This window comes from Mastacembelus armatus, chromosome 13, assembly GCF_900324485.2.
Source record: "Mastacembelus armatus chromosome 13, fMasArm1.2, whole genome shotgun sequence".
NCBI lineage: Eukaryota > Metazoa > Chordata > Actinopteri > Synbranchiformes > Mastacembelidae > Mastacembelus > Mastacembelus armatus.
Window position 1 is genome coordinate 11,107,302 of NC_046645.1, and position 22,441 is coordinate 11,129,742.

General features: G+C 38.8%; 2 protein-coding genes across 6 annotated transcripts in view; one reads left to right on the forward strand and one right to left on the reverse strand.

Annotated features, from left to right (window-relative positions):
* Positions 1 to 133: 133 nt before the first annotated feature.
* On the reverse strand, positions 134 to 18,188 carry smc4 (structural maintenance of chromosomes 4). Of its 3 annotated transcripts, XM_026318049.2 has the most exons (24): positions 18,001 to 18,188; positions 16,365 to 16,522; positions 15,180 to 15,370; positions 14,414 to 14,605; positions 13,207 to 13,383; positions 11,092 to 11,256; positions 10,385 to 10,512; positions 9,953 to 10,093; positions 9,380 to 9,530; positions 7,370 to 7,534; positions 7,031 to 7,264; positions 6,669 to 6,854; positions 5,781 to 5,942; positions 5,403 to 5,628; positions 5,170 to 5,246; positions 4,543 to 4,695; positions 4,249 to 4,375; positions 3,779 to 3,968; positions 2,511 to 2,655; positions 2,179 to 2,352; positions 1,524 to 1,706; positions 1,181 to 1,413; positions 910 to 1,093; positions 134 to 429 (listed from the first exon to the last, which is right to left on the reverse strand). In XM_026318049.2, exons 2-24 carry the CDS (start codon positions 16,510 to 16,512, stop codon positions 265 to 267), a joined length of 3,897 nt encoding a protein of 1,298 aa, XP_026173834.1. In that variant the 5' UTR covers positions 16,513 to 16,522; positions 18,001 to 18,188; the 3' UTR covers positions 134 to 264. The 3 variants fall into 3 exon arrangements, with proteins under 3 accessions (XP_026173834.1, XP_026173826.1, XP_026173843.1); XM_026318041.2 differs by lacking the exon at positions 18,001 to 18,188 and having other exon boundaries at positions 16,365 to 17,104; XM_026318058.2 differs by lacking the exons at positions 16,365 to 16,522; positions 18,001 to 18,188 and adding an exon at positions 16,104 to 16,276.
* The window catches only part of ift80 (intraflagellar transport 80 homolog (Chlamydomonas)), a 35,020-nt gene continuing 29,782 nt past the window's right edge, over positions 17,204 to 22,441 (forward strand). Inside the window, exons 1-5 of one of the 3 annotated variants that reach the window (XM_026318088.2) lie at positions 17,204 to 17,300; positions 19,099 to 19,159; positions 19,428 to 19,649; positions 21,458 to 21,568; positions 21,684 to 21,752. In XM_026318088.2, coding sequence (XP_026173873.1) covers positions 19,123 to 19,159; positions 19,428 to 19,649; positions 21,458 to 21,568; positions 21,684 to 21,752 — 439 coding nt within the window. In that variant the 5' untranslated portion in view covers positions 17,204 to 17,300; positions 19,099 to 19,122. Of the gene's footprint in view, positions 17,301 to 18,620; positions 18,977 to 19,098; positions 19,160 to 19,427; positions 19,650 to 21,457; positions 21,569 to 21,683; positions 21,753 to 22,441 lie in introns of those variants that run through there. The other 2 variants (XM_026318080.2, XM_026318071.2) reach the window with 2 other exon arrangements.

The window sequence follows — 22,441 nt, forward strand, 5'->3', positions numbered from 1 at the left end:
ATTTCTGTATTTTAAAGTGTTAGAATAAATTTCTTCCAAAGCTTGTAGTTTGTGTGTGTGTGTGCCAGGCCACAGTATAATGTGGGGCAAAGTTGGCTGTTTATTTTCATGTAAGTGCACTGAGGACAAGATCTTACCAGAAAATATTTATTAATTCAGACAATGAAAGAATAGCAGCATCTGGGGAAAGAATTTAAAAACATACAAAATACATACACAAGTTGTAAAAGTAAAATGTCACATACAGACAATGATTCTTGAAGCTTAAGCAGTAACAGCATCGTGCTCTCTGCACACGATGGTTTTGGGGTTAATTCCCACACTCTTGGTGGTGTTGTGAGTTTTGTAGATGCCAATGAGACGATCTGCGATCTCAAACATGTTGTTCCTCAGGGAGATAATGATGAACTGAGCGTTCTTTGTTTGCTCCTGCACATGAGAGGAGAAGAAAATGAATGCTGGGAGTAGAGAAAGATCTAACTTGATTTTCAGTGAGAAGCTGCTGCAGCGGTGCTGTCAAACTGTAACCTCAACAACTACACAGGCACAGTGAAGATGAACACTTAAACGCTTAGCACTTTATTTTGTTCAGCCTTCAAAACAGGAGATTTCCCTGAGCTGCTCCATTATTCCAGTGTTACACAACAGCCACACCGGGCTCATGGCTCACTCATTATTTCACTGATTAGCTCCACAGTTCTCAGAATGAACTGGCCAATGCACTTTACTCACATCACTGCATTATCCAACAGCACCTCCTGGATTCAGTGCCCTACTCACTACATTCAGGCGGATAATTATCAATATGGAGACGACTTCTCTTGCTACTAAAAATGTAGTTACAAAAAAAAAACAAAAAAAAAAAACAAGCTTTTAAACCCACAATACCTGCTGCTTGTCCATACTCACATAAATATAACAGGCCACAATGGAGACATTCTTGAAATCAAGAGCAGCGTCTATCTCGTCCATGAAGTAGAGCGGTGTGGGTTTGTAGTGGTGCAGAGCAAACACCAGAGCCAAGGAGCTGAGGGTTTTTTCTCCTCCAGACAGGTTAAAGATCTTTTTCCAGCTCTTCTTTGGAGGACGAACACTGGAAAAGGTGAAAAAGAGAAAAATTAGCAAGTAGCAACAAAATGTGTCAGTGGTCTTTGAAGAACAGTTGCCTCAGTTTCCTTACCTGAACATGATGCCCTCAGAGAAGGGGTCTAAACTGTCCACAAGCTCCAGCTCTGCATCGCCACCTACTGTAAGCATCTGGTAGTTTTCCTTCAGCTTGTTGGTGATGGTGTTGAATCCAGCCATGAACTCATTGAGGCGCTGTTTGCGCAGGTCCTCGTATGCCCGTTTGAATTTGTCCCTCTCTGTAGTGATCTCGTCCAGCTGAGTCACACGCTGCAGGTACAGCTCTTCCTGGAAACGCACACAGTGACACATCGTCTTACTGGGAACTAAATGCTTCCAACCTATGATCCATTCAGGACAAATTTGATAAACGTTGGCTTGCGCTCATACGTGCATACCTTCTTCTTGTACTCCGCAATGGCCCCAAGGTTGGGCTTCATGTGAGCACACTGGGTCTCTAAAGTGGCCATGCTGTTGATGATGATGTCAGGACCTGGGATTTCTTCAAGTTCAGCTGGAGTTAACACAGGAAACTCCTCTGCTTGCCTGTCCTCAATGGTATGAAGGGACAGCTTGGAGGCCTGAAGAGCAAACAATAGTAATTAACACTTGGCCAGAAACAGTCAGTCAGAAATATCATTTCTACACTCCTGTCTGCAACATGGACAAAATCAGCTATAACATCTGACAATTCAATAAATATGTGAATGGAATTGCTGGTACATTCCGGATCCAGTTTTCAAAGTGCTTCCAAGATAAAGAAAAACAGTTAAAAACAGGTCATTCAGTCAAGCAAAAAAACAGAACAGTCATTTAACAAGTGGATGAATCATAAGTTTAACAATAGCAGTAGTTAAAGAAGAGTAGAGCCACACAACTTTAAAAAAAAAAAGAAAAAAAAAACAAAAACAAACTGAAGTACATCATCAGCCCAGTGGACCTCAGTTACTCTGGTGAGTATAATGGCATCATTATGAAGAGAACCTGCAGCTGCAGTTACAAAATAAAACCTAAGCTGTGACTCAATTCTCACTCGTGTCCTTCCTCCCCCACCTCTTTCTGCCAGTGTTTGATCTTGTTGTTGTGTTCAGTGATGGCAGACTCTATCTGCTCAATGTGGAGCCGGACGCTGAGGGACTCCTGATGCAGAGCGTGCTCCTGCTGCTTCAAGACCTTTATCTCCTTCACCAACCCCTGATACTGCTCCTGTACTTCAGGAAGTTCAGTCTAGAGGGCACCGAAAAGAAAAACAGAGGTACTCAACATATTTCTCACTGTATTTAAAATTAACTTGTGCTGGTTCTATGCAGCTAGAGCAAAAAAAGAGGTTTGGATATATTGGTATAAAAGTGTCTTAAAAATAAGGTGCAGAAAAGCACACCAACCTCAGCCTCCTCACAGGCCTTCATGATCTCTCCTGCCTCGTCTTCCAGTTTCTTCAGTTTTTCTGAGAGTTCAGCCATCGACTTCTCGTTGTCCTCTAGCTCCCCCTGCACACGACTCACGTTGTCCTCACACTTCTTCAGGTTCCTGAACACAACAACACATCTCCATCAGCCTCTGGTGGGCATTTTAACACATGAGTGAAAAACTATTAGTGATGTCAGGTCCACTCATTCAAATCAAAACTGCTGGTAAGTGATGTGCAACTATTTAATCCACATGGCTATGAGGTCTATCAGTAAGAACAGCTGATGGCATACTAATGTGTCCTAAGCACACTGAAACACTGCAGCTGCATGAAAAACTCTTCAACTGTTCTGCAGTGTTCACCACATTCAATCTAAGATGTTTTAAAACAGAATGCAACAACACATTTCACCGACACAGCATGTGCTGCAATATCAGATACTCTTATCTTGAAGTGCAGCCACAACAGCATCTAAAGAATAAGGCCTGTTTCAAATGTTCATGTAGCTATAGCACTGCTGTAATGGCTTTTAGAAATGCTTGTCCGTTATCATCCATCTTTACTCTATTTAAACATGACATGACAGTTATGGATAGAGCTGCAATGTTCTAAAAATAAAGTGAGGAAGGAGTGGTTTCACATAGGCCACTTCGTTGTTTCCCTTCATAAGCTCTGCAGTGTTCCTGATCAGCTGGACAACTGGTCAAGACAAACAAATCACACCACATGCAGCAGGCAGTGTCGCTTTGCTGCAGCACGGTGCCAGGCCACATGACTGAACAGCTAATGTTCCAGGCTCCACACGCTGGTGACTGGACGCATAATTTAAACTCACAGAAGCCATGTTTCTGACATCTGGCCAGCATTCCTAATGTTTATACTCTATGTATTGCACATATTCAGGTAGGCACAGCCCTGATGCAAAGTATTAACTGCTTTGCCAAGTCTGACAGGCCTTTGCTACACTCAAACCCCTGTCCCCAGAGCCAGAGAGAAGAGACGTCTGCAGCTACAGCACTGCATTGACTGTCTTGGAGGCTCTGGATTGGCTGAAACACCAGGTATTGCTGATTACTACTAAAATGAAATTCAGGATATGAGGATAGAAACAGTACAGCATTTCCCTTATAAATATTTGATGTTAACTTTAAAAAAAAAAAAAAAAAAAATTCTTGCCTGCTGTCTTTAAATAACATATAGGTGTGAACAGTGCAAACACATGCAATCGCACAGCCTCCTCACCGGTCAGCGGTCTTAATTGCCACTTGAGCCTTTGTTATGGTGGAGGAGCAGCTGTCTAGCTCCTTGTTGACCTTGTCAAGCTTGTCCTGCTGAGCCTTTAGCTTGTGGCTGTTGATGTCTACAATCAGGTTGTGGAGCCTTTTCACCTCATTTTCCACCTTCCCAGCTTTACCGGCTGCTGCCTCATAGTCTGACAGAGCAAGACAACAGGGACAAAGGAATAAGTTGGAATAATATTCTTGTTGGACACTAAATGTCTAATGCTTTAAAGTGAAAAAACATTTGCCTGAATCAAACTGTCATTTCAATATGTAGACCCATTTAAACACAAAGTAAAAGAAGAAAAAATAGAAAAATGGCACCATCTGTGGGATATAATTTCTTTTTCATAAATTACAACAAAACATCAAACAATAACATATTTAACAATTAACACCATTTCTCTTCACAGTTTACAGGAAGAACCATACCTTTCTTAAAGGCCTCCAGGCTCTTCTCCATCTGTTTCTGTTTGGCCTTGTCTGGGGCAGCTGCCAGCACATTGGCCTCAAGTTCCTTGATCTGAAGTTTCAAGTGAGCCTCCTGGTCAGCTAGACTCTGAGGGAAGAAAAGATGGAAAATACTCAGGCACACAGACACACCAAGAGTGAAGTATTTATCAACTGCTTGGCTGTGAGTAGTAAAGGTTATTTAGATTACAAGTACACCCAAATGAGTGAGACCCAAACACAGTGAACGAAAAGGAAGAGGTGTTTTTGCTGTACAGTCATGCTGTTGGCGTATTTTTCCAAGGTGTTCTTCATGTCGCGGAGCTGCGGCCGCAGGCCCTGGACGATCTCCTCTAGCTGCAGCTTTCTGTCTTGGCAGCTCTGCAGCTTCGATACTTTCTCATTGAGTTTGCTCTCCATACGTTCAAGCTGCAGAAAACACATGAAAATCATCATGTCTGGCTGTGGCAGGGTTTGGATTCATCCAGAATCTCTCAAACTCAATATAGGAAGCATTGTACAAAGTAAAACTCTATTGTATGTGTCATGCAAATTTAATATCAAACATAATATCAAGGATCATGTATATTTTTCTCTGGTTACAGTTGGTGGCACAGCAGGGTGCGATAAGTGTGAGTGCAGATGTTTTGCTTAATTGCCATCAATTAAGTGAAAATTGCAAAAACATTTTTGCATTGGGTGAAAGCTATTAGTCAGAACAAAACCAGTAATGACTGAAAACAGTTAGGCTACTTTCTTTGTAGAAGGTTGTTATTTTACATCAGATGCACTAAACAGCTTTCCGGCACTGTGAAACAGGAGACACTGCTAAAATTACTAGACCGATTATTACTCCTAAACATCTGATGAACACCAGCCCTGATGTGTGTTTTTAGCACTCACCTCCTCCTGGGAGACCTCAGTGCCAATAGAGGAGCCCATCCTGCCCTTCAGTACTCTTCCTCCTCCAGTCATGGTTCCTGTGAAGCACACACCAGACCAGGGGGGATTATAACAAAATCAACAAAAACAGGATGTATGTCTGGATTCTTCTCCGTGAGCGAGCCATAAGAATACGAGCTAGAGAAGAAAAAATGAGCCAGGTGAAGTTATAAGAGAAAGAGTAGGCCACCTACCAGCCATCTCAATGATCTGTCCCTTCAGCGTGACCACTCTCCAGCGCTTGTCTTTCTGGAAGGCCAATCTCGTGGCCTGCTCCATGTCCTGGGCCACCAGGGTGTCCCTGAGAGCAAAGTAGAAGGCTGGTCGTACGCTTTCATCTTTCACTCGCACCATGTCAAAGAGGCGAGGGCTGTCTTCTGGAGTGCGAATGGGAGCCATGTTCCTCTCCCACACCTTCATCTGAGCAAAGGAATTGATTTGTTGTATTGGAAGAATTTTATGCAGCCCAGCAAGCTCTAAATCTATGTAAGTGGTTACAGACACCGAAGGAGTTCAGAGTGTAGCATGCATGATGTATCACAGTGACCCGTAGCAACCATAATTATCTTTACCTTTTCGAGACCAATAAATGTGGCGACCCCAATGTTCTGTTCTTTGAGAAACATGACACATTTCTGAGCTGTATCAATGGTATCCACCACGATGTTGTCCAGAGCACCACAACTAGAGGAGATGGCCACATCATACTTCTCATCTATGGCTCCAAGGTCTCCCTAAAAAATAATAATAATTAAAAAAAAATTCAACAACTGTAATCATAATAATATAAAGGTTTTATTCCAGACAATAAACACCATAACTTTTGGACTATGAGTTGCACTTTTTTTTTTTTAAACTCCTCTGGCTTGTCCTGTAACTTACATATGTATATTTACAGTCACTAGCGTTAGATGGCACTCTTCACTCAATTAAAGATAATATTATACCACCGAAAAAGTAAAAACATTTATGTTCACTCTAAACTTCAACTCCTTGTATAAAACGTGAAAATGCCGACCAAAGGAAAGAGCTATACGCCAGACTTCAAAGTGCAGGTAAAGTATGCAGCAGCAACAAAGTAAACAAAGCTTCACTTTCCCCCCCGACATTGGCGCGGTCGTTTTACCTGACAAGGATGAATGAATTTCGTAATGCACTTCTGCTTGTTGTTATGTCTAGACTGCGTTCTTCATAGGCTACTTCAGACTATAATTAGCATAATTAGAAATACAACTTATACAACAAAGTGACTTATAGATTTTTTTTTTGTTCAACAAGGCTGTTTTTGCTAAAAGCAACTTACAGCCTGGAAAATACAGTACTTGGAATAAAAATATGTATGAGTTGATTTTAACCTTAGTATTGATGAGACTCAAGCTGTGTACCCCACAGGCAGACGACCATAAATGAATGACCCATGAGTAACCCACATATATATTACAGTTATCACAGCTTTTTACCAATCTTCCAAAGATGCCAGGGATTTTGCCACTCTTCTTCTGGTGCATGAGGGCATCAAGGACCTTTCCTCGACTGCGGTTGGAGGACAGAGAGCTCTTGGCTTCATCCACCTTCTGCCTCATTTCCCTCACCACTTCTCTAGTCTCGTTATCCACCTTCATCAGCTGTGCCAACTCCTTCTCATCCTGCAGAGAAAAAGCAAGAAGCAATTCAAGAAGAAGCTCACACATGATGCCACCTGCTGGGCAGATGTATTCAAAAGACAGAGTGAGTACAGCTGAATGGGCAAGTATTCATTATGTGTCACATAAATGTTGCCTTAAAATGGCATCCGAGTATTATTATTAATATTTGGTGTTACCTTCTTGAGCTCCTGTTCTTTCTCAGGTATTTTGACTTCCAGATCTTTGATGGCAGTGTGGCGCTCCCGCAATGTGTCGGAGGTTGTCTGAAGGGTCTGTTTGGCCGTATTGAGCTGTGTCAGAGCTGTGTTGTGGCGGCTAAGATAGATGTCAAGCTCTGACTGAGCCAGGTCCATGCGAGAACGGGTCTCATTTACAGCCTTACTGAGCTCCATCAGCTCTTTCTCTTTGGTCTGCAGAACACAAGACGACAGGTAAGCTTGGAAACCAGATGCGATTTTACAGAAACAATGCAAAACGTTTGCCACCTTAAGTTACACACCAAGGTGTATACACACCTCCTTGTCCTGTTGCAAGCCACTGGTCTCTTCCTTCAGACTCTCCATCACTTCCTTAAGTTTTTCCTCTTCTTTTACCTTCTGCCTCTCCAGCTCTTCCTTGAGAGCTGTTGCCTCAGAGATGGCCTTTTCACTGTTGGCTGGTACACTGCGCACTTCCTCCAGCTGAAAGATGAGCCACATAGAACGTACAAAAACAGATGAGATGTGTCTGACTGGATTCTAAGCAACAGTGGCTACACCTGCCTAGGTTCAATTTGAGGACACAATTCATTAATACACAGTCTTGTTGAACACAGAGTAGCAGGCCTTTACATCTTAAGGTAGACCATAGGTTGAAGGGATGAGCAAGTTTCCGTCCAGTGCCAGTTACAAACAACTGTGCTACACATACAGAAGCAGGCCAAAACACACAACTGTAATCAACTATAAACACATATTCAGGCCTGTGTAAGTCCTGGTTAAGACTGGCACAACAGTCTGCTGCTTGGCAGCGCTGAAACAGGGCAAGAAGTGGTGTGTGTGTGTGTGTGTGTATAGTCTGTTTTGTAGGGTTAACTGTGGGTGAAATTTGAATGTGGCTGCTGGGAGTGTTACACAAGCCAGGCCATAGTTGACTACCACACAGCAGAACACTGCTCCCCAGAGGTCTGCCTGCCTCTGCCTAGCTCCCACTCTGACCAAGATGTTTTCTGAGCAGAGCTATTGTATGTGTAGCAGATAAGAGTTTTGGTATAGAGAGGGAGATGAGAAGATAGACCTACAGTTATGCTCTATACTCTAGGTTTATGTCAACATGTTTTTCAGAAAATGCCCAACTTAGGGAAACATTAGTCTAAAAGACAGAAACATGATTAATAGTGAAACAGAACACGCATTAACAATCAACTTGTGTGTTACTTCACAGCCCCCTAGTGGATAGTTTAGGGCAGAAAGAAATTTGATTTACAGTATTATACAGGTTTTATGTTTTCTATTAATAGGTTCAGTTAATTTAGAAATGCAGGGACTTCTCTTTGCCCAAGATAGGAGAAAAAACAAACAAACAAAAAACAGACAAACAAAAAAAAAACCCTTTTGCAAATGACCCAGCATTATTTTTTTAGTCACATACGACATCACAGCCAACCCAGTACCTGTCAGCAGCAATATTCACATTTTCTAAAAGTCAATTTATGTCTTATGTGTTGTGATGTAACTATCACAGGGAATAATGCCAGTTACATTTATCTGGAAAGAACTCTACCAGTAGCCATGCATTTTCTTTAAAACACAACATATGTAATATTTTACACAAATGCATATTACTGTTAAAACCTAAAGATTGGGAAAAAACAAGGCCAGAAACACTTTAGTTACATCTTGATAGAGGAAATTTAGGCCTGAACAATGAATTTATAGCAAATAGCTTTAATCATAATGTAATTAAATGTTTCAACCTATTTAAAAAAAAAAAAAAAAAAAAAAAAACAGTCCTTGAAACATAACCATGTGAATTAATGGATGCTTTGGGGGGAAAAAAACCTTCCCTAACCTACAAATGATTCTACCAAATCTTTGCCAAAAAAACATGTAAGGGAAAGATACATGTTAAAATATAGTTGCTGAATCCTTCAATGTATGTATAACTCACATGCAAGTTTAAGTAAAGCCATGACAAATGTCTTTTTCAGTAGGCCTCAAAACAACAACCCTTGTGTTTTCTATAAGCAACGGAAATTGTATTTTTAGTGCCCATGTTTCTTTCTTGGCCAGAAGACAAAATAAACACAGTAACACTGGAGTGTCTTACTACTGCTACTAGCTTGTCGTAACTTAGTGCAACCTTGTATTTGTTGCTGATTATGTATAGTAAATGAGAAAATATGACTACAATTACACTTTGCTGACAAATCACTGAGAATTCCCAATGTGATATTGTTCAAAGCAAAGCAGCACACAATAATACCAAAGTAAGAAAAGTTGCTGAACCATGTATATTACTGGACCACAGTTTAAGGGATAACACACCTTTTCTTTGTCCTTTTCAAGTTGCTTCTGCAGTTTCTTGGTCTTGCTCTTGGCATGCTTAATCTTTTCACGCACTTCAACATCCTGTAGATCCAACTGGGTGAACTTCTCCTTCTGGGTCTCAATGTACTTGTTGAGGTTATTTTGTTTCCTGGTGGGGAATAGCATTTTTAATAGATACATGTAAGTCAATAATGGAAAAATAAACTCTGAAAACTACATAATATATACATTAATAATATGCACGATTTCTGTGATATAACCCACAACACTTCATTAAAGTTTTCTTTTCCTAACACATTTTTTTTCCTCTCATAATATCTATATGACCAGTAAAGCCAAAACTTATGAAATTGTGTAATCTAGAACAATGTTTGTGGAAAATCAAATTTTAGGACACACCTCTATTGTTACTTCACCTAAAGTAGAATTTTGCTTGTAAGCAACAATACAGTATTCATGACACAACAAGCCCTGACAAAAACAACTACAAAATAATTTAATTAGAAGAAAAAAGTAGTTATCATGTTACACTGGTAAAAATAAAGTAAGAAGAACAAAAAAATGACTTACTTTTCCACATTTTTGAGATCTTGGTTCAATTTATCCATCTCCTGTGACAACTTTTCATTTTTTTCAGTGAGTTCTTTGGTATCCTCCAAGATCTTCTGCTTTTCCTGCTCTTTATCCACCACACGCTTCTGCAGATCATGACTAATGGAAAAAAACAAAACAAAACAAAAACAGGAAAAAGCAGGAAGAGATAAAAACTTAATTTACACATAAAACAAAGAGCTATGGGATCAAACACCAGAAAATGCCCTTGTGGAAGTTTAAAAATAAGAGTATAAAATTAGCATTTATTCAACACATTTCCTTCATCGTGGGCCTTTGGGTTACATTGAAATGTAATGAGATTATGTTATTTACATGTCTATGTTATTGTTTAATTTACAGGCATCTGGCTAAATTAACAGTTCTAAGAGATGGTGCTGGTGCACTCACACATAATATTGCCAGAGCCGACTCTTGTGTTTGAAGATGTCATTCTCCAGGGTGAGGAACTCCACAGCTTTGTTCTTTTCTTCCTCCAAAACATTCTTTTCCTTCTCTACTAGTTTTACTCGGTTTAGCTGGGAAACAGAATATTGCAGTATTTAATATCAGGTGATAAGGTTAGGGGTAAGTTATATGCCACATTTAAAAAAAAAAAAAAAAATATATATATATATATATATATATATATATATCACTCTGATGCCACAAAAATACTTTTATAAAAGCTCTAATAGTTTTTGTTTGTTTCTAATCATTCCAGTATCTTGCACATTGCACAATAAAATAGTGAAAAATAAGTGAAATTTACAGTGAAATGTAAATCTACAAAATAAAAAAAAACAAACAAAAAGAGAGCAATTTGTCAACACATTAAGACAGCATGATCTTCAGACAAATGTGTATGCACTGAACATTCTCAATCAAAATCCCTGAATCATGTCTGTGGTAGTAGGTCCAGCCATGTACCAACTTATCTGACATATTCATAGTTACACAACTATTAAAACTGAATATTTACATCTTTGTATGTGCATCTAAACAAACACACACAAAGGAAAGCCTCTTAAACGCTATCTAAACAAAGTCAGGACACAGGAAGGGAAGCTGGTTAAGCAAAGAATGTGTGAGCAGATACTGTATTGAGTGTATGTCACCTTCTCTCCCCTCTGCTCATTGAGTAGCTCAATGCGGCGGGCCAGGGTCTGGATGGGCTCCTTGAGGCGGCATGAGCCGATGATGTCCTCCAGGTACTCCAGCATGCCCTCATCATGCTCTGTCTGACCTTTAGGCTTCATCATAGCAATTTGTTCCACCTCGCCCTACATACAGTCCAGAACAACACATGGGCAAAGACATGCAACCAATTACAGAACACATAGTTAATAGTTATAATAAAATACCTCCTGTAATACAATACAGTGTCCACAGGATGATTAAAATACATTATCAACTGACTTCAAAACTGTAAATTTTCAATAATGTTAGTCTACACACAACACATCTTTGCAGATACATAAAGTAAAGCATTAAAAACCAAAAAAAAAAAAAAACCCCTACAAGTTCTCTCCAACAAAAAGGCAGAAAACACCCATAAAGCTAACACAAGAAGAGAAATTCAAATGAGTGCATATATTAGTGTTATAATTCAGTCTGATGAATGAGTATAAACAATCAGAGGTTACACCTCACCATTCTGTCCCACAATCACTACCTATTATATAATTTGTTAAAATCATAATTTATAAATATGGAAATAAATCCACTTGATAACATATATACTTTAGCTACATCAGGTTGAATTTCTAAATACTAAATATACATACTACTTAACCTCAAGTTCGGGACAATGCTCCAGTGTAGTTATATTTGTCTGAATATCTGTTCACTTTTATTTATTTATTTAGATAGGTTTGCTTAGAATAACAACATTGCTACATAATAAGATTCAAGTTAAACAAAAATTAAATCCAGATATAGTAAAGACTGTGTCTTGAATTAGGTTTGAGGCAGCTCACATATTAGTTTTATATTTGAAAGAAAGGCGAAGCCAATGGAGGAAGGGGTGGGGGTGAAGGGGGAGAATATCCCACGTCATCCTTTGCTTTAACCAGTGCACAAAATAGACAGCTTCCCCTTAGCCAGAGGCCTGGAAAAGTGACCTTGGAGAACAAGCTAAACTCTCTTCCCATAGTCATACAATCATGTACTAGACAGAGAGAAGAAATTTTAACATCCAAGGAGGGTGAAAATGAACATGCGCACAAATACACACAAAAAATTAAAAAAAAAAAAAAATATATATATATATATATATATATATATATACATATATATAGCAGGACACATGTAAGCAACCAACTGACCACAAACCACAGTAGAGGGTTGAAGTATTCACCTGAACTAGCACAAACTATAAAAATAAAAAAAATTTAAATTGGGACAACAAAGATTTAATCAGCCATTTTGTTGGACTCTGACATGAGTCACTGCCCCATAAGTATTGCGTTAATCAGTAATAAAGGGTAGGTCACACATGTAACACAATCAGAAGGGGCAGGAGTGTAACACAATACTAATTTTTTTTAAAAATGAACAAACTCCAACAATTTTAATATATATACAAGAATGCATTACATTCACAGTGGAGGTTAACAAAAATAAATAAATAAATAATAAAAAGCCAAACCAATATTAAAGCCATGGTAATGGAAGGTGTTTGATCCAGCCACACTGAAGCAGCACTGCTAATATTGGGGTTGGGGTATATTCTCACACGCCAATATTTACGTGCTGCTAAAGCGTGGTAGGTATATGGGAAAGGGAGGGGAAGGAATATCCAACCTGTCCCCACTGGCAGGTAAGCCCATCAAAGCCACCCCCCTCTACAAAATCTGACACAGTTGCTATAGCCACTCACATCCAGGTCCGTTTATAGGTAGAAATGCATTTTTTCCCCTTAAAATTCTAAAGCAGCAAATAATGGTTCGCACCTTGCCAACATTGTTTCAAACCATGATGCGCTGCTATAGCAGTCTAAGGGCTGGCACAGGGCACATCCTCGCCTTCCCAATTCCAGTGCAACAGGTTATTCCCATAGACAGGCATGGATTTAAAAGTAGCCATGAAACCTCCGACTGAAAAAGGACTGGGAAATAGGCAAAGAATGATGAGCAGGACGTCTGACAGAATGGGATGGCCACAGCAGGGATCAAAAAAGCAGAGTTAGAAGTGAAAGAAGAAATTACATATATATAAAAAAATACAATTACCTGTAAGATCAGAAATCTGTTGTGGTCTAGATCAATACCATGGCTTCGCAGCAAAGCACCCACTTCTTTGAATGTGGCTTTCTTGCCATTGATATGGTAGGCTGAAGAATTGTCTTTGTTGGCAGTCCTGGAAACATAGAACTTGCTGTTGGGGATGACTTCGTAGTCATCTCCTTCCTGGCTCAGAGGGGGGAGGGGCAGAGGACACAGAGCAGCTTAGAGCAGAACAGTTTAGTAGAAGTACAAACAGCTCTACACATCAAATGATAATACTCAAAAAATGACAAATCTACTCAGGGTGGTTGAAGAAAACACCTCTCATTAAAAACAATTAAGAAAAGGACTTATTTAAAAAGCACACAACAGATCTACACTGACATGTAAAAGCCTATATCAATATTGGGGTGTATCCCTCCCTCCCCCCATGTTACATTTATAGAATTTAAGCAGCATGTCAATTAAGTTGATAAGCTTATAAATACAATGTTAAAAGGTAGGATATTTGCCTAAAAACTTATTTTAAACATGCCTAATAATTTGAGATATGTACACCATTTCTTAAAAATATTTATAAGCTTCAGAAATTAAAGAAGGTAAAAACAGTAGAATTCACAGAATTATTGCATTTGTTTAACAACTTCATTTTCATTTATTGTGACTGAGGAACCAAACAGAGAAGCTTGGATATATTTAACACTTGCCAAGGCAAATATTAACACCCCCTGTGGCAGATCAAATACAGAAACTCATTTAACTTAATTTTTTAAAAACTACAGTCACATTTCAAAGTATTTTCTGATGAAATGCAACAAAATAATTTTTTTGCATAATACAAACACCCATTTTATTGACTTTTCACAACATATTCAAACAAGCAGAGCCTGGTCACTAAATGTGACATTTAAAAATTATTAAAAAATATTGGAACTAGTTCTAGTACAATATGAATTGACTATGGCATGAGTGGGTGTTAGTTGTAACTTTCACGACTGATTTGAGTCTTTGTGTAGTCACTGATGTGATAAATGGCTAGCAATATTATATTATCTCATGAGCACTTAAGTAAAAAATCCATTTAAAATTAAGGAAAAATATCTATCCACTAAAAACACTTCTCATCACTCCTTTCAGTTCAGACTTTGTATGGATCAGAGTGTAGTGTGTATCTGTGTGAGATATACAGATATATATGTATATATATATATACCTTATCAATAATCTTTTGAAAATGCACCTCCACAGTACAGCTTTGCACATCTTTGTGTTTATCAGAGCTGTGAATCAGCACAGAGAGCTTTTTCGATCTGATCTTTTGAGCTCTGTATCCAAACACAAAGAGCATTGAATCTATCACATTGGACTTCCCACTGCCATTTGGACCAATGATGCAGGAAAAGCGCTGGGAAAGGTAAGAGACAAGATAAAACATATATATAAATCAATTATGTAAAAATAAATAAATAAATAATACACTTCATCCACAAATTCAGTAAATGGCATAATAAGGAGCTATATATTAACAATTCTGCATACTGAGGTTGTGATAGTGAATGTATTCTGAATGGGTGTAGTTAAGATTTATTTTAATATACCAATATTTGCAGAGCAATGAGAGCAGCAAAAAAAGGTGAAAAGATAAAGTTTAAAGAAAGTCACAATTTAAGGGAAATGTCAGCACACCACTAGACCACTCACTATCCCTTGTAAGAGTCACTCACTAAATCAAAACAGGCCTGTGACTTTACACTTTATTTTTTCATTCAATAAAGGTTATAATGTTGTATCATTAATAATGTTGTACTTTTTTCTGTCTACCACTAAACAAGCCAGTAGTTACATGACATGGAATTACAGATAAAATCAAATAAAATTAAGAAACACTAGAAATGAAAGTAAATCTGTGAGCTTAATACAACACATTAACAAAACATTTCCCACGCAGAGTTTATATTTATAACCATGTTTGGTCGTACCTTGTGAAAAGGCCCCAGAATCTGCTCGCCTGCATAAGATTTAAAGTTGCGATTAACTAAATGTGTTATCATGAGGCGAGGAGCGCCCGGTTCATTGGTCATTGCTGGGGGCGGGGGTGGAGGGATGCTGCCGAGAATCTCCTCCAAACTTCGATTATCAACCACCTCGGCAGCTTCCCCGTGAGACGGATCTGTGGCACAAAAAAAGTACAACTTTTATTTCTCTGTTCGAGTCGTTTCAGGTGGGGGACAGTGGTGTGTGGGGGAGGGGTAGTGGAGCAGAGAAAAAAAAAACAAAAACAAACAAACAACACACAGGCAGCAAGTTATGAGAGCAGTCAAACGACGACTCCCGAGAAAGTTGACAGGCGTTATTTTTCTTTGTTCTTAAAACAAGAGCCAAACCCCCCAAAACAGAAAGAGACCATGGCTGTTTATGAACAAGCCCACATTATTACACAAACGCTCTCTGCGAGAAGCGTTGATACGCGAGTAGATGCGCCACATTCATTTCGTCGATAATAAATAACCAAATAGTCAGTATATTTCGATCACCAGCGTCACATTTTCACTCATGTTGAACTGCACTGAAAACACAGATAGGGGGAAATCCTTTTTGCTGGTGATAATATATAACGTAAAACCGATTATATTGCCATCATACCAAGCCACAACGACCTGTCCAAAATCTATTGTGCTCACATAAGCATAAACAAGCTAAGGGGTCGATGTTGGTAAATTTTATACTTGCAGCCAGACACCCGGTGAGGCATTTCAACATAATCTAAAGAACACCAACATCACTTAATGCCACTGTGCATCTTAAGATTCGCATACAAATTATTTAATCCCAAGTCATAAGAATGAAGTCAGGCACTCTTCTGATCTACTACATAAAACACTTCATTATCCGAAACAAATTACCTCCTTTGCTGAGAAGATCCGGGGAAGAAGTATCCTCGGCGATAACAAAATCATCTCAAAAATCTCAAGACGTTTATTGATGACTGGCATTTTAGAAAAAAATATATCAGCCATTCTAACTACGTGTTGAGATTTAAGTAAGGAAAAAAAGGCTCACAGCTGTGCCAATTGGCCACTACCATTTCGGCAATACACGCAACGCCATTGAGTGAACACAACTTATTTAGATTCACAGACACCAAAACACCCTTTGTTACTTGCCAGTTGTCGGCGGTGCCTCCTCTTGGCCATTGGAGTTGGTTTCTTGAGGGGGTACATCCAGCTCTTCTTCGGAGTCATCCCGAGGCTGCGACCCTTTCCCTCGTGTCTTGGCGGAGGCAGTTGAACTCTTTGCAGTTTTAGATGGCATGATTTGAAATCTGAAGGGGGGCATTGGTAAAAATGAATATCCATGAGTTGTTTTTGTGCCTGTCAATCTCCCAACTTCACTTTTAGTCGGTCACACGCAGCTACCCTGTTGTCAAGCTTTAATCATTACCACAGTCAGATCTCACTGCCGCCCATCTGTTAGTCGGTCTATTTTTCATATGATACAACAATAAAGTAACAACACGGATTGGAGTTTAAGAGTTTGTGGCCCGAATAAACTGAGTGATTACAAAAAAGCTCTCGGCCTGATAACGTTAGATGAGATGGCTGTGGAGAATTTGATGCTATTCTTATACAAAACGCAACTAACAGTAAAAATGAATGATTTTCTCGTTTATTAGAGTCGATTTAGAAACCGTCTGGATCTAAAGTATGCATTTTATTTATGCGCAACAAAGTTGGACATGTAATAAGCCCTGCAAGGCTGGGAAAGCAGGCAAATACGGTTCGTAACGACAAGTGGAGAACCAATTCAGTTAATATGCAAATGGTTAAATTCTCTCCGACAGCTCTTAGCCTGACGCTAGTCTATGTTTATGACCATTACTGAACAGACGCAGCTAAACAGGCTCTTTGGTCGATGGCAAAGATAACGTTAGCTTACAACGTCCTAAATTAATCGACGTCTGCAACTGACACTAATATTCATCCCCTCAACTTTTATGTTGGGGGCGGAGGTGTGGACGGGGCAGTCTAACTCGCTAGCTAATGGGAATTCACATTCAAAGAACGAATGATACTTAACGGTAACGCTGGACTACATCTACGGTAACGCTATAGCGTTAATTACGCGAGCATTTGCCAAATAAGTAACGGTAATGGTGACTTGGCCCCCGGATTAGAAAACACGCAGGGTTAACGCTGCCACGTTACTTCATTATTTTCACTTTGCTAATGTTAACGTCAGCTGCAGGGGCATTCCTATGTTAGGAAAAGTACCAAAACTAAGTTAAAGCTAACATAATAGTTACGTTTGGATTACAAACGTAGCTACATTGTGTATCTATGACGTTAACGCAAGACTGTAACGTTAACTAACTGTAACGTTACTTAGAGGTATCGTTATCTGCGCTGGAAGAGATGGTTAACTTAGCATTTGCTGAACTAACGATAGCTAAAGCTAAAGTAACTTAAGTTGACATTAACCAGACAAAGGCTTTTCAGCTCAAAGTTTAGTTAGCAGACATTAGCAACGCCAAGAGTTATCTTGGTCAATCGGATAAGTTGCATGTTAGTGTTAAGAGTGCCTATGTGATCGGAGTGCTAATTTGCGCTCAATATCAGACAATCGATTACACTCGGGGGTGCTGTTTAAGCTAATCAGTATGCTTTCCACCGTAACTAACTTATTGTTAAAATTGAGGTTAACGCGCTGTTAATGTTCACTCTGCTATGGAACCTAACGTTAAGCATCCCAGCAAATAGACGGAGCCCACTCGTTACTCCTAGCTTAAAAGTTCCTATATACCTTCCACAATGCGCACACGACGTGTCAAGAGTCTTCTCGTTTGATGTAAAACACGAATTCGAAAAAAGTGTTCGTCAATCCAAAAACGGACAAATATAATCCACAAACGTTATCCCCGTGTCATTGCGAGTCGCTCTCTTGCTTGAAAACCCTAACTTGTAAATGGCGCCTAAACTGTCCTGTCGAACCAAATTCGTTACAAACTGACGCAAGGCACCATGGAACGTTCAAAGGGCAAGGGAAAAAAACACGAAATTCAAAAAAGGGGATGAGGCCAACTCCGCCTTGCTCCAAACAAACGATAATCATATGACAAAACAATCAGACAAACAAACGCAGAAAACAGCAACATTTGTCCTTTACAGCGTTATTTATTATGTAAGATTGTCGTCAGATTCAAAGCTTAATGTTGTTTAAACGGTGGCTTGATTGCAGTAGAACGAAGTCTTGTTCCGATAAATAATTTACACTTTACCAATATTGTTAAAATATTATTTTGCTTTGTTATAAGGAGTTATATAATATACATTTATTTAATAAATGTCAGTTGTATTTGCAAATAACTGGAAATATCCGTTGTCAAGGAAGCGAGACTTCCAACTATCGCGAGAAGTTACTTTTCAAGCTGTTTATGACCCAGATTAAATGGCTACCAGAAGTTAGCTTTCATAACCTTAGCGATTAATTGATAAATATGATTGGTAGTCTTGCTTTGCACTATATTGACTATTCGTATGCCTTTTGTCGGACTAAATGATACACATACATTGCTGGTTGTTCCACATTAATGACCGAACGATGTCTATTTTAACCAGACAACCAAGTTAACGTTTGCAATTGAAGTCACAGGCAAGACTCGGGACATCTAAGGATTCACGTTAGCAACAGTAGCAGGTACCGTAGCAACTGCGGACGCTTGTTTCCTTCAGCGTTACAGCAACCGGAGCATGCCAGCAACTGCCTCGCCTAATATACGGTTCACAGTTTCATGGTTTTAGTGTCTTATGTTTGTATTTTTGTGTATGTTGGTATAACATCACTTAAGCAATGTTAATATGAGACTTGCTTTCAGTAACTGATCATTTCTCGTTCATTTAGGGATCAACAGAGCAAGCATCGACCATGAGACTAAAAACCTCGTTGCTAAAGGAACCCAAACATATCCTTTTTATGAGGTCGTTGGAGATATAGCCTCAGAAATGCAATCAATATTTGATACAGTTATCATTACTATAATATGAACCACCAAAAGTACTAATTGAATTGCACTCAATTGATTGCTTTGTATTGTTTAATTTGACCTAAAATATAACCTTTTTCAGTAGACATATTACAGAATCTGCCATGGCGTTTCATGCATTAGCTCAATCAATTAAAATACATAGACTAATAACTACACCTGATTACTTTACTTAACAGCAGATTACATAAGGAACTTGTGACTTGTGTTGGCTGGACCACAGCAGATGAGCTGTTTTCCTGCAGCGATGACCACCAGATCCTCAAGTGGAACCTCCTAACCAGTGAAACCAGTCTGGTTGTCAAATTGCAAGAAGATATTTACCCCATTGACCTTCACTGGTTCCCTAAAACTGTTGGCAGCAAGAAACAGTCCCAGGCTGAGATTTTTGTCCTTACCAGCACCGATGGCAAGTCTCTTTATTCTTCTCTGTCCCATGGGCTACAGTGTTTTATTTCTGAATTCACTCATACTCAGTAGTTTTTTTTAGTTTTTTTAATTTTAATTTTTGACAAGTTCATTCAGTAAACAGCCCCGTGTCAAAGATCAGTGATCATTTTCAGTAGTACACATTCAGGGAGATAAAATTGGCTAAATTGTAATTGGTCAATAAACTAAACTCACTACTCTCTTGCTTAGTTATTGGAAGAATCAGGCAACTATTCAGGGATTATTTTTATAGATAAAGGAGATAATCTCCAGCAGTTTATTACCTTTTCAGTAAAAATGATCTTACTTTAAAGAAAATCATTTTGAGATCATCATGCCATTTTCACAATTTAACCTAGGGAGAATGATTTTAGTATCCGTAAAATTTTGACCAAGTATGCACCAGTTTTCAGTAGGGCTTCAGTGTTTTAAATCACTAAAATTTTAGTTTTGCATCTGTATAATTGTAATGTTAAACTTGGCAACTCAGTCTGTGACGTGCTTCTATATGACCTCTTATGTCTCTTCTTCAGCCTATATTAGATATAAACACACAGAATATGGATGTACTGTTATGGCAGGCAATGTGTGGTCACAACACTAATGGCAGTGTAGGGTTGCATAAACACACCCACAAACTGAAGCAGCAATTTTCTCTGGCAGACTAGAGTAGTGAAAACTCAGTTACGATTCATTTTTGCAACTTTCTTCTGCTTCTAGCTTTGTTCCAGTTAAACAAATTTCAGCTATAGTTATTTTCTTGAAATAAGTTTTTATTTTTAATTGAAAAAAAAAACATGCCATGCAGACAGATTTTTTTCCTTTTATCTTTTATATACATTTAATTTGTCACAAATGTTTAAATCTGGATTCTTTACAGGGGATCCGTATGTTTAATTTTGAAAAGAAAGGTGTTCAACAGGTAGCGTTTTATTGAGTGAAACGACTCTGTTATAACATTGTGGCTTTTCCTAACCTTGTTTGATTAGTTAGCCTTTCTCATTATCAATTTCACACGGATCATAATATCACATCGATCATTATAATCACAAATTATACATAAGCATTGCAAACACAGCATTTGGCTGCATGGACAAAGATGTGATTTTGCATGCAATAGAAATAGAAATTTGAAAGAGTTCATTACAGCTGTATATGCCCGTTATACTCACTACCTGACCAGTAACTTCCACTTTTGTTGGGATGTCTATATTTAGAAATGGGAGAGAGCAGCAGCATGCTGATTTGCAGTTTTAGGCCACTAGAAATTACATAGAACATAGAGAATTTTTTAATATACACTGCCGCAAAGTATATGCCACGCTAGCATCTTCAATAGCTGTCTCCATGCCTGATCACTCTTCATGTCAAGCAAGTAGAAAATTGTCCTAATTCAACCAACAGAAACCCGTAGTTTTATTCATCTACTTTATGCTGCAAGTCTGTAATCAAACTGGAAGGAGAGAATATAGCGTTGTTGCTAAGTGTGTTAGGGGACTGATAGTTGTTTTACTTTTATTTATAGTACTTGATCAAGCCTAGTGAATATTTTCTCCTCACTGGTGTTTTGTACTGCCTAGAAAAACATGTTCAGCCCATTTGCCTCACTCACCTGGACTTCTGAAATTGTGTTCTCTATTGTATATGTACAATAATTGACTCTTACTAATCAGTGTGTTACAAAAGACACAAGTGTTCCTGAATTATGGACTGTAGTCACTCACATCAACTTGGCCTAGATGGTGGAACTGCTGTACAGTAAGCTGCATCTCATTGTCTTCTTTCCAGGGAAGTTCCACCTGGCCTCCAAGATGGGCCGCATTGAGAAGAGTGTTGAAGCGCACAAAGGAGCTGTTTTGGCTGGGAGGTGGAACTATGATGGGACTGCTCTTATCACAGGTAAGAATGGTTGGGACATCTACTTTGTCTTTGCCATTTAAGCCATATTTAATTATTGAATCATCCTGCTATAAAATCGTTAAAGTCTGTTTTATCTGGTTCTCTGATTACTTAGCTGGAGAAGATGGGCAAATCAAGATCTGGTCAAAAAGTGGAATGCTACGCTCAACACTAGCAAGCCAAGGTAAGGGTGAACACTGTGGTTTAACTTTGACTTTAGGCGGCCTATACATATCTAGAACCTGTGTGAAACTGCTATAAATATTTATAAATGATCACCAATGATGTGTAACTGAGATAACTGAGTCAAAAATTAATGAACAATGCAGAGGCATGTGTATGTTATACATGCATCAGCTGCACTTTGCGAATGTCACACAGTAATGACTGCTGATGCCCTGATGTTTGCCATCCTTGAATGAACTGAACAGTAAGAAGGAGCTGAGATTTTTAATGATAGAGGTAAAAGTTTTGATTTCAGTGCCTAAAGAGACAACTGTAGCCAGAAAATTAATTACTGTAGCTAAGGAATAATAATTCCATGAGTTTACAAAACAAAGATTTTTCTGGTGTGTGTGTGGGTGGGTGCACTGTTGACACATGGACAAAATGATTTCTTGGAGAGAGAAACATGACACTGTATCAAATTGATATTTAAAGTAGAGAGACATTCCAGCAGAATGGCGAGTCTTTTTATGAGATTGCATCTCATTATTTTCCCACATGTAGTGAGGTAGCAGCTGGTTTGGAATAATTGCAGAGTGTAGCTGACAGGCAACTGGAAGATGGCAAACATGTGAACCCTTAACATTTGAACAGGTCATTGTTTTACCAGCCTTGTAATTTTTTTTCTCATCTGTAGTTCTAAGTAAT

What these genes read in the sequence shown, in the direction of transcription:
- smc4 (XM_026318041.2), bottom strand. Translation starts at nt 16,536, where the DNA reads ATGCCCCCCTTCAGATTTCAAATCATGCCATCTAAAACTGCAAAGAGT. An exon ending in CATTTATTGGTCTCGAAAAG is followed by an intron (nt 5,629 to 5,780) that starts GTAAAGATAATT and finishes TCCTTTGCTCAG; the next exon opens with ATGAAGGTGTGGGAGAGGAA. An exon ending in TTGTGGCCTGTTATATTTAT is followed by an intron (nt 430 to 909) that starts GTGAGTATGGAC and finishes TCTCATGTGCAG; the next exon opens with GAGCAAACAAAGAACGCTCA.